The 12,098-nt window shown below is 38.8% G+C and overlaps 1 protein-coding gene across 7 annotated transcripts in view; it reads left to right on the plus strand.

The window, feature by feature from the left end:
• DENND4A (DENN domain containing 4A) overlaps window positions 1-12,098 on the plus strand; it is a 137,607-nt gene that overhangs the window by 50,886 nt on the left and 74,623 nt on the right. For all 7 annotated transcript variants that reach the window (XM_032617651.1, XM_032617642.1, XM_032617668.1 and 4 more), the window contains exon 5: window positions 11,054-11,123. In XM_032617651.1, the coding sequence (XP_032473542.1) occupies window positions 11,054-11,123 (70 nt within the window). The remainder of the gene's footprint in view (window positions 1-11,053; window positions 11,124-12,098) is intronic.

Here is a 12,098-nt window from a genome sequence, read left to right on the forward strand (position 1 = left end):
GTATGTTATTTGTCGTTTTTCCCTTGCTGCTTTCAGTAATTTTTCTTTGTCTTTAATTTTTGCCAATTTGAGTACTATGTGTCTCAGTGTGTTTCTCCTTGGGTTTATCCTGTATGGGACTCTCTGAGCTTCCTGGACTTGGGTGGCTATTTCCTTTCCCATGTTAGGGAAGTTTTTGACTATAATCTCTTCAAATATTTTCTCTGGTCCTTTCTCTCTCTCTTCTCCTTCTCGGACCCCTATAATGTGAATGTTGTTGTGTTTAATGTTGTCCCAGAGGTCTCTTAGGCTGTCTTCATTTCTTTTCATTCTTTTTTCTTTATTCTGTTCCACAGCAGTGAATTCCACCATTCTGTCTCTCAGGTCACTTATCCGTTCTTCTGCCTCAGTTTTTCTGCTGTTGGTTCCTTCCAGTGTAGGTTTCGTTTCAGTTATTGTATTGTTAATCTCTGTTTGTTATTTAATTCTTCTAAGTCTTTGTTAAACATTTCTTACATCTTCTCTATCTTTGCCTCCATTCTTTTTCCAAGGTCCTGTATCATTTTCACTATCATTATTCTGAATTCTTTTTCTGGAAGGTTGCCTATCTCCACTTCATTTAGTTGTTTTTCTGAGGTTTTATCTTGTTCCTTCATCTGGTACATAGCCCTCTGCCTTTTCATCTTGTCTATCTTTCTGCGAATGTGGTTTTTGTTCCACAGGCTGCAGGATTGTAGTTCTTCTTGCTTCTGCTGTCTGCCCTCTGGTGGATGAGGCTATCTAAGAGGCTTGTGTAAGTTTCCTGATGGGAGGGACTGGTGGTGGGTAGAGCTGACTGTTGCTCTGGTGGGCAGAGCTCAGTAAAACTTTAGTCTGCTTGACTGTTGATGGGCGGGGCTGGGTTCTCTCCCTGTTGGTTGTTTTGCCTGAGGCAACCGAACAGTGGAACCTGCCTGGGGTCTTTGGTGGGGCTAATGACAGACTCTGGGAGGGCTCACACCAAGGAGTACTTCCCAGAACTTCTGCTGCCAGTGTCCTTGTCCCCATGGTGAGCCACAGCCACCTCCCGCCTCTGCAGGAGAGGCTCCAACACTAGCAGGTAGGTCTGGTTCAGTCTCCTATAGGGCCACTGCTCCTTCCCCTGTGTCCCAATGTGTACACTACTTTGTGTGTGCCCTCCAAGAGTGGAGTCTCTGTTTACCCCAGTCCTGTCGAAGTCCTGCAGTCAATTCCCACTAGACTTCAAAGTCTGATTCTGTAGGAATTCCTCCTTCCGTTGCCAGACCCCCAGGTTGGGAAGCCTGACATGGGGCTCAGAACCTTCACTCCAGCGGGTGGACTTCTGTGGTATAAGTGTTCTGCAGTCTGTGAGTCACCCACCCAGCAGTTATGGGATTTGATTTTACTGTGATTGTACCCCTCCTGCCGTCTCATTGTGGCTTCTCCTTTGTCTTTGGATGTGGTGTATCTTTTTTGGTGAGTTCCAGTGTCTTCCTTTCGACGATTGTCCAGCAGCTAGTTATGAATCTGGTGTTCTCGCAAGAGGGAGTGAGAGCACGTCCTTCTACTCCGCCATCCTATTTTCTTACTCTTAAATCTAGTATCAGTCCTGAATATAGAGAAAGTTCCCTAATCTTAGTGGTAGGGTCTTATTTTAAGCAATGGGTTGTGGTTTATATCTTTTAACAATCTTTGTTTCCATTGACTATAAGGTAGTAAAAGCAAATTTAGTTCTCTGTAGTAGACGTACAATGACTTCTAACTCGTTCAGAAAAACTAAAATAGACATGCAATGCAGGAAACTTGTTTTCATATCTGCCAAATGTGTATATAGAGAATCAGACAAAGGTTAGATTTAAATTATTGATGTGTTGATAATACTCAAGAGTAAAGTTATTATAGCTTATTTTTGATTTGGGGAGATTAGGTGCCTTGCTTGAAAGCATCTACTAGTTTTCAAAACCAGGAGGAAAAAAACCCAAAAACCCAAAACCCAAGAAACAGTCTAATGGACATGAGGAAATGCATGTTGAGTCTTTCCTCAAGTTCATACATGATTTTTGTACCAGGTTTACAGCTTTGGCCTCAGAAAATGGTTCCCCCACTTCTCCACCTCCCATTAAAAGCTTATGGCGGGGGCTTCCCTGGTGGCGCAGTGGTTGAGAGTCCGCCTGCCGATGCAGGGGACACGGGTTCGTGCCCCGGTTCGGGAAGATCCCACATGCCGCGGAGCGGCTGGGCCCGTGAGCCATGGCCGCTGAGCCTGTGCGTCTGGAGCCTGTGCTCCGTAATGGGAGAGGCCACAACAGTGAGAGGCCCGCGTACCGCAAAAAAAAAAAAAAAAAAGCTTATGGCGGGCTTCCCTGTTGGCGCAGTGGTTGAGAGTCTGCCTGCTGATGCAGGGTACACGGGTTCGTGCCCCAATCTGGGAAGATCCCACATGCCACGGAGTGCCTAGGCCCATGAGCCATGGCCGCTGAGCCTGCGCGTTTGGAGCCTGTGCTCCGCAACAGGTGAGGCCACAACAGTGAGAAGGCCACGTACTGCAAAAAATAAATAAATAAATAAATAAATAAAAGCTTATAGCATGGAATATCTTTTTCCATCCCCTCACTTTCAGTCTGTATGTGTCCCTAGGTCTGAAGTGGGTCTCTTGTAGACAGCATATATACGGGTCTTGTTTTTGTATCCATTCAGCCAGTCTATGTCCTTTGGTTGGAGCATTTAATCCATTTACATTTAAGGTAAGTATTGATATGTATGTTCCTATTACCATTTTCTTAATTGTTTTGGGTTTGTTTTTGTAGGTATTTTCCTTCTCTTGTGTTTGCTGCCTAGAGAATTTCCTTCAGCATTTGTTGTAAAGCTGGTTTGGTGGTGCTGAATTCTCTTAGTTTTTGCTTGTCTGTAAAGGTTTTAGTTTCTCCGTCAAATCTGAATTAGATCCTTGCTGGGTAGAGTAATCTTGGTTGTAGGTTTTCCCCCTTCATCACTTTAAATATGTCCTGCCACTCTCTTCTGGCTTGCAGAGTTTCTCCTGAAAGATCAGCTGTTAACCCTATGGGGATTCCCTTGTATGTTATTTGTTGTTTTTCCCTTGCTGCCTTTAATATTTTTTCTTTGTGTTTAATTTTTGATAGTTTGATTAATATATGTCTTGGTGTGTCTCTCCTTGGATTTATCCTGTATGGGACTCTCTGTGCTTCCTGGACTTGATTAGCAATTCTCATATCAGACAAAATAGACTTTAAAACAAAGACTATCACAAGAGCCAAAGAAGGATACTACAGGGCTTCCCGGGTGGCGCAGTGGTTGAGAGTCCGCCTGCCGATGCAGGGGATACAGGTTCGTGCCCCAGTCTGAGAAGATCCCACATGCCGCAGAGTGGCTGGGCCCGTGAGCCATGGCCGCTAAGCCTGCATGTCTGGAGCCTGTGCTCCGCAACAGGAGAGGCCACAACAGTGAGAGGCCCACATACCGCAAATAAAAACAAAAACAAAAGAAAAAAAAAAAAAGGACACTACATAATTATCAACATATCATTCCAAGAAGAAGATATAACAATTGTAAATATTTATGCACCCAACATAGGAGCACCTCAATGCATAAGGCAAATACTAACAGCAATAAAAGGGGAAATCAACAGTAACACATTCATAGTAGGGGATTTTAACACCCCACTTTCACCAGTGGACACATCATCCAAAATGAAAATAAATAAGGAAACACAAGCTTTAAATGATACATTAAACAAGATGGACTTAATTGATATTTATAGGACATTCCATCCAGAAACAACAGAATACACTTTCTTCTCAAGTGCTCATGGAACATTCTCCAGGATAGATCATATCTTGGGTCACAAATCAAGCTTTGGTAAATTTAAGAAAATTGAAATCGTATCAAGTATCTTTTCCGACCACATCACTATGAGACTAGATATCAATTACAGGAAAAAAATCTGTAAAAAATACAAATGCATGGAGGCTGAACAATACACTAGTTAATAACCAAGAGATCATTGAAGAAATCAAAGAGGAAATCAAAAAATACCTAGAAACAAATGACAATGGAAACATGATGACCCAAAACCTATAGGATGCAGCAAAAGCAGTTCTAAGAGGGAAGTTTATAGCAATACAATCCTACCTTAAGAGACAAGAAACATCTCAAATAAACAACCTAACCTTACACCTAAAACACTTAGAGAAAGAAGAACAAAAAACCCCCATACTTAGCAGAAGGAAAGAACTCATAAAGATCAGATCAGAAATAAATGAAAAAGAAATGAAGGTAACAATAGCGAAGATCAATAAAACTAAAAGCTGGTTCTTTGAGAAGATAAACAAAATTGATAAACCATTAGCCAAACTCAGCAAGCAAAAAAGGGAGAAGACTCAAATCAATAGAACTAGAAACGAAAAAGGAGAAGTAACAACTGACACTGCAGAAATACAAAGGATAAGGAGAGATTACTAAAAGCAACTATATGCCAATAAAATGGACAACCTGGGGACTTCCCTGGTGGCGCAGTGATGAAGGATCTGCCTGCCAATGCAGTGGACACAGGTTCGATCCCTGGTCTGGGAAGAGCCCACATGCCACGGAGTAACTAAGCCCGTGCGCCACAACTACTGAGCCTGCACTCTAGAGCCCGCAAGCCACAACTACTGAGCCTGTACTCTAGAGCCCGCAAGCCACAACTACTGAGCCCGTGTGCCACAACTACTGAAGCCCGCATACCTAGAGCCCATGCTCCCCAACAAGAGAAGCCACCGCAATGAGAAGCCCATGCACTGCAATGAAGAGTAGCCCCCACTTGTCGCAACTACAGAAAGCCCACATGGGGCAATGAAGACCCAATGCAGCCAAAGGTAAATAAAATAAAATAAATAAATTTATTTTAAAAAATGGACAACCTGGAAATAATGGACAAATTCTTAGAAATGCATAACCTTCCAAGACTGAACCAGGAAGAAATAGAAAATATGAACAGAGCAATCACAAGCACTGAAATTGAAACTGTGATTAAAAATCTTCCAACAAACAAAAGCCCAGGACCGGATGGCTTCACAGGCGAATTCTATCAAACATTTAGAGAAGAGCTAACACCTATCCTTCTCAAACTCTTCCAAAATGTAGCAGAGGGAGGAACACTCCCAAACTCTACTAGGCCACCATCACCCTGATACCAAAACCAGACAAGAATGTCAGAAAGAAAGACATCTACAGGCCAATATCACTGATGAATATAGATGCAAAAATCCTCCAAATACTAGCAAACAGAATCCAACAGCACATTAAAAGGATCATATACCATGATCAAGTGGGGTTTATCCCAGGAATGCAAGGATTCTTCAATATACGCAAATCAATGTGATACACCGTATTAACAAATCAAAGGAGAAAAACTGTGTGATCATCTCAATAGGTGCAGAGAAAGGTTTTGACAAAATTCAACACCCATTTATGATAAAAACCCTGCAGAAAGTAGGCATAGAGGGAACTTACCTCAACATAATAAAGGTCATATATGACAAATCCACAGCCAACATCGTCCTCAGTGGTGAAAAACTGAAACCATTTCCACTACGATCAGGAACAAGACAAGGTTGCCCACTCTCACCACTATTATTCAACATAGTTTTGGAAGTTTTAGCTACCGCAGTCAGAGAAGAAAAAGAAATAAAAGGAATCCAAATCAGAAAAGAAGAAGTAAAGCTGTCACTTTGCAGATGACATGTTACTATACATAGAGAATCCTAAAGATGCCACCAGACAACTACTAGAGCTAATCAATGAATTTGGTGAAGTAGCAGGATACAAAATTAATGCACAGAAATCTCTGGCTTTCCTATACACTAATGCTGAAAAATCTGAAAGAGAAATTAAGGAAACACTCCCATTTACCATCAACAAAATGAATAAAATATCTAGGAATAAACCTACCTAAGGAGACAAACGACCTGTATGCAGAAAATTATAAGACACTGGTGAAAGAAATTAAAGATGATACCAACAGATGGAGAGATATACCATGTTCTTGGATTGGAAGAATCAACATAGTGAAAATGACTCTACTGCCCAAAGGAATCTACAGTTACAATGCAATCCCTATCAAACTACCACTGACATTTTTCACAGAACTAGAACAAAAAAATTTCACAATTTGTTTGAGGCACAAAAGACCCCGAATAGCCAAAGCAATCTTGAGAACGAAAAACGGAGCTGGAGGAATCAGGCTCCCTTACTTCAGACTATACTACAAAGCTACAGTAGTCAAGACAGTATGTTACTGGCACAAAAACAAATATAGATTGGTGGAACAGGTTAGAAATCCCAGAGATAAACACACACACATATGGTCACCTTATCTTTGATAAAGGAGGCAAGAATATACAGTGGAGAAAAGACAGCCTCTTCAATAAGTGGTGCTGGGAGAACTAGACAGCTACATGTAAAAGAATGAAATTAGGACACTCCCTTACACCATACACAAAAATAAACTTAAAATGGATTAAAGACCTAAATGTAAGGGCAGACACTATCAAACTCTTAGAGGAAAACATAGGAACAACACTCCATGACATAAATCACAGCAAGATCTTTTTTGATCCACCTCCTAGAGTAATGGAAATAAAAACAAAAATAAACAACTGGGACCTAATGAAACTTAAAAACTTTTGCACAGCAAAGGAAAGCATAAACAAGATGAAAAGACAACCCTCAGAATGGGAGAAAATATTTGCAAATGAAGCACCTGACAAAGGATTAATCTCCAAAACTTATAAGCAGCTCATGCAGCTCAATATCAAGAAAACAAACAACCCAATCCAAAAATGGGCAGAAGACCTAAACAGACATTTCGCCAAAGAGCATATACAGATTACCAAGAAACACATGAAAGAATGCTCAAAATCATTAATCATTAGAGAAATGCAAATCAGAACTACAATGTGATATCATCTCACACCAGTCAGAATGGCCATCATCAAAAAATCTAGAAACAATAAATGCTGCAGAGGGTGTGGGGAAAGGGAACCCTCTTGCACTGTTGGTGGGAATGTAAATTGATACAGCCACTATGGAGAACAGTATGGAGGTTCCTTAAAAAACTAAAAATAGAACTACCATACGACCCAGCAATCCCACTACTGGGCGTATACCCTGAGAAAACGATAATTCAAAAAGAGTCATGTACCACAATGTTCATTGCAGCTCTATTTACAATAGCCAGGACATGGAAGCAACCTAAGTGTCCATCAACAGATGAATGGATAAAGAAGATGTGGCACATATATACAATGGAATATTACTCAGCCATAAAAAGAAATTAAATTGAGTTATCTTTAGTAAGGTGGGTGGTCCTAGAGTCTGTCATACAGAGTGAAGTAAGTCAGAAAGATAAAAACAAATACCATATGCCAGCACATATATATGGAATCTTAAAAAAAAAATTCATCGTGAAGAACCTTGGGGCAAGACAGGATTAAAGACACAGACCTACTAGGGAATGGATTTGAGGATACGGGGAGTGGGGAAGGTTAAGCTGGGGCAAAGTGAGAGAGTGGCATGGATATACATACACTACCAAATGTAAAATAGATAGCTAGTGGGAAGCAGCCGCATAGCACAGGGAGATCAGCTCGGTGCTTTGTGACCACCTAGAGGGGTGAGAGGGAGGGAGACGCAAGAAGGAAGAGATATGGGGATATATGTATATGTATAACTGATTCACTTTGTTATAAAGCAGAAACTAACACACCATTGTAAAGCAATTATACTCCAATAAAGATGTTTAAGAAAAAAAGGCAAGGGGCCTTCCCTGGTGGTGCAGTGGTCAAGAATCCACCTGCCAACTCATGGGACGTGGGTTCGAGCCCTAGTCTGGAAGATCCCACAGGCTGCAGAGCAACTAAGCCCGTGGGCCACAACTACTGCGCCTGCACTGTAGAGCCCGCAAGCCACAGCTGCTGAGCCCATGCACCTAGAACTTGTGCTCCGCCACAAGATTAGCCACCACAATGAGAAGCCCGAGCACCATAACAAAGAGTAGCCCCTGCTCACAGCAAGTAGAGAAAGCCCACGCGCAGCAACCAAGACCCGATGCAGACAAAATTTAAAAATAATAAATGTATTTTTAAAAATAAAAGCTTGTGGCAAAAGTTTTCAAGAATTACTAGTTTTTTAACCTTTGAACCATAAGCCTTAAGTGATTTGGACTTTGATTGATTTAGAATAGAATAGGAATATTTTAGAGCTGGAAGAGAACTTAAGAGTGTCATATGGTCCAAAACTGCAAAAATGTGTAGTTAAGGATATTTAGTCCAGGTGCTTTGATTCGCACAGCAAATTTTTGGCTAATTTGGGACCTTCTCCTCAGTTTTTAACTCATTGAGAGTATTTTTTTTAATATTCTCTACAAAAGGCTCTTGTTTTACAACTTTTCAGGAATGTCAGTGTTTGATTTAGCAAGTTGATTTAGGAAAGTGGAGTTATTAACAAACCAAGTAATTAAATCATGCACGTAATTCCAGAAGAAAGGTTTTTGCCATGGCAAACCACAGTGCGGATATTTTATGGGTTAAATGTTTAAAGTATTTTAAGAACAATGGCTCTTCCTACTTTCTTTTTTGCTGAACCTTTGTATAAGAAGAAATTTCGAAGAAGCTTCTTGTATCCTTGGCTCTTTTCTTCAAGAGCCCTTCTAACTTTTACTTTAAGTCTTTGTTTTTTATTTTAGGATATTCCTTTCGGTTTCTACCATATCCACATGGTCATATATAGTTCCTTTTTTATAATCACAAAAGTTATTGAAGGTTATTTTGTTATCTTTACAAATTTGGCTTATTGAGAACTGGAGTTGAGATTGCCATCAGGACCCTTTATAAATTTTTTACCCACCAGATAAACTAAAAATCCAGTTTATTAAAAAATAAAATCCCAACAGAGCAATGAGCATAACTTAATGTCCTAAATAAGTAGGATTTAACATACTAATCTGCTGGGGACATATTAAAAATGTTTAAGAAAGTAGAAAATTTCTAGATGATGAGCCAACTTATTGTATCATTGTTCATAATAGTCCCCCCAAAAGGAAACAACCTAAATGTCCCTCAGTAGGAAACTGTTTCTTTCATTAATGGAATACTATCCAGCGGTTCAGATGAAGCAAGTAGATCTGTATCAACGTAACTAATTCTCAAAATCATTTTGATGAGTGAGAAAGCAAGCCATAAAGGAGTATATTCAGCGCATCACCATTTATTAAAGTCATAAAGCATACAAAACATCTTTACGTACTTAAAGATGTGTATATTTACGTAGTAGAAATTTTTTTTTTTTAGAAATTTTTTAAATGCATGTGAATGAAATGCGCTAGCTTCAGGCTAGTAGTTAGAGGACAGAAAGGGATGGAAGGTGATGCCTCAATCTCTAGAGGACAGAAAGGGATGGAAGATGAGGTTTTAGTTAAATCTGTAATTTTTTTGTTTCTTTATAAATTAAAATATCAGAAGCAAATAAGGTCATTGTTAACATTTGTTAAAACTAGGGGGTGAGTAAATTGGTGTTTGTTATGGTAATCTCTTAATATTTAAAAAATGTATTTCTTAAAATAAGTGTATTTTCTTTATATATTTGTTCTGAGTGCTAAGTATCTGTCCTCATTACTGGTCCATGCAGGCACTCTCCATCATGTATGCACAAACACATCCCCTCACATTCATTCCTTTAACAAGTATTTATTAAGTATTTCTACATAATAGGCACTGTTTTGGGTGCTAGATGCAGCAGTGGACAAAACAAAGCCCTTACCATCATGGAGCTTATGTTCTAGTGGTGGGAGGCAGATAATAAATTAGAGAATATACAATATGCCCAGTGGTGGTAAGTGCTATCTATGCATGGAAAAAAGAAAAAAAAAAAAAAAAACAGATAGGGGCAGTAGGGAGGACTGGGGAAGGTAGAGGGAGACTTGTTATTGTATGTAAGGTGATGAAAGGAAGGCTGTCTAATAAAGTGACATTTGAGTTGAGGCCTGAAGGAGGTGAGGAAATGTGCTCTGTGAATGTATCTGTCACCACCTCATGTCAAGTGGTGACATCTCCTAAGTTACATATCCATTTCAGACTTCTCACCTTACCTCCATTTGACTCTATGCTTGGACGTCTAATAGATGTTTCAAACTTAAGATGTCTAAAACTCCTTTTCTTTGCCCCCAGATCTGCTTTACCCATAGTCTTCTTCATCTCATCTGTAGCTGGGACTAGGAATTTGAGACTTTGAAGAGTAGCTGTTATTTAAAGGCGTGGTACTAAATAGATGAGATCATTTAGAGAAAGTAAAGAAAAGATCACATTTAATGATCAGGAAAAGAGAGGGGATGCTACAGGGGAGATTGAGGACTGGCCAGAGATTTGGTGGCGAGGGACCCAGGAGAGTGTGATGCCTCAAAAGCCAAGAAAGGAAAATGTTTCAGGAAGGGAGTCGTTAGTGGTATCAAAATCTGCTGAGAGGTTGAAAAAGATGAAGACTAGGAATCAACTGTTACGTTTGGCATCATTAAAGTCGTTAAAGTGTTCTTTTAAAAAATGATGGGATTAAAACCTGGTTTGGAATGGATTCATGAAAGAATAGGAAATAAGGAAATGGATATGGCAAATTACAACTCTTGAGTTTTGTTATAAAGAACTGGAGAAAAATCTGGCAATATCTGAAAGGTGTTGTGGAATCAAAAGAAAGGTCTACATACACGAGTAGGTATTTCTTTTTATCATTTCTGCCCAGAGTTTGGACTTAGAATAAAATCTAAATTTTTGTGGTTTAGTTTTGTTTTAAAGGGTCGTTATCCTCATGTTATTGCTATCGCAAGGGGAAAATATGTTACATTTTACTTCTGAAAGAAAATTAGGCAATAACTCCAATAAAATGCTGACAAAATAACCAAGTGAAAATAGAAAGAAATCTGTCACTACATCTTAGGAAATACATACCGGAGAGATCAAAGAGATTCCATTTTATTAAGTTACTACCTTTTACAATTTAATGATATTTCCTTTTTTTTTTAATTCAGTGGGGATCAGCAGTGTACTTATGTTATAAAAAATCGGTGGCAAAGACTAACACTATATCTTACAAAGCTGGTAAGTATAATTTTTCATGGAATACTTTATAAATGTATTATGGGGCCAATAAGATTAAAGAAAAAAACAAAATCTATCTTACGATGTGTTAGTGTCAGGACTGGGACTATAACCCATGTCTTTTGATTGTTTTGTCTTCATCCATACTTTATTGGATGCTTAATGGAATATTAATTTTAAAAGAAGGCAAGGTTTTTAAAATATTAGGTTTAAGTAAATAACTAATAAGTAGATATCGTTCTCTTTAAGTTTTTAAATCAATAGAAAATGTGGAAAAGTATTTATTGTCCTTTTAAATTAATGTTTCCTTAATATTTATATTAATTTAATCAAATCTATAGTTCATATGTAATTATATTTCAAAATAATCTGAAATATTGTAAACTAACTTGTAATTTTATAATGCATAGTTGAATTGCCAGAAACCTCAAAATATCAAATTATGTACAAGAGTGCAGATTCAACCTTTTAAAAAATAAATTTTTAAAGTTAGTGTCCTAGACTCCTAACTTCTTCTACCTGTGATTTTCTGGGGTCCATAGTTCATTGCTATTTCTATAGTTACTTAAAGGCTATACCGTTACTTCATGACTTGAGAAAGTAATGGAGAGTTAACTGTAAATCCTCATGGGATTAACTGGCTGGCTAGCATATAATTAGAGAATTTTAGAACTGCCTTGGACCTCTATATCTAGTTCATCTCACTTTATAGATGAGAAAACCAGAGACCTATAGGTACATGATTTGTCCAAAGTCAAACAGATATTAGTGTAGCAGACCAACCACTCATATTCTTAGTTTATCATTTTGTATTTAACATCATGTCTGGTGATGGTTTCCACTTGACTTTAAGGGTTCAAGGTCAGGGAACCTATTTTCTGTTTCTAGTCCCACAAAATCCAGGGCAAGAATCTTCTCCGAGGGTTTGTTAGGTAGAAGATACCTGGACTACTCTCTAGACTAGTCTGTTTAACA

This window comes from Phocoena sinus, chromosome 2 (genome assembly GCF_008692025.1).
Source record: "Phocoena sinus isolate mPhoSin1 chromosome 2, mPhoSin1.pri, whole genome shotgun sequence".
In the NCBI taxonomy this organism is placed as follows: Eukaryota; Metazoa; Chordata; class Mammalia; order Artiodactyla; family Phocoenidae; genus Phocoena; species Phocoena sinus.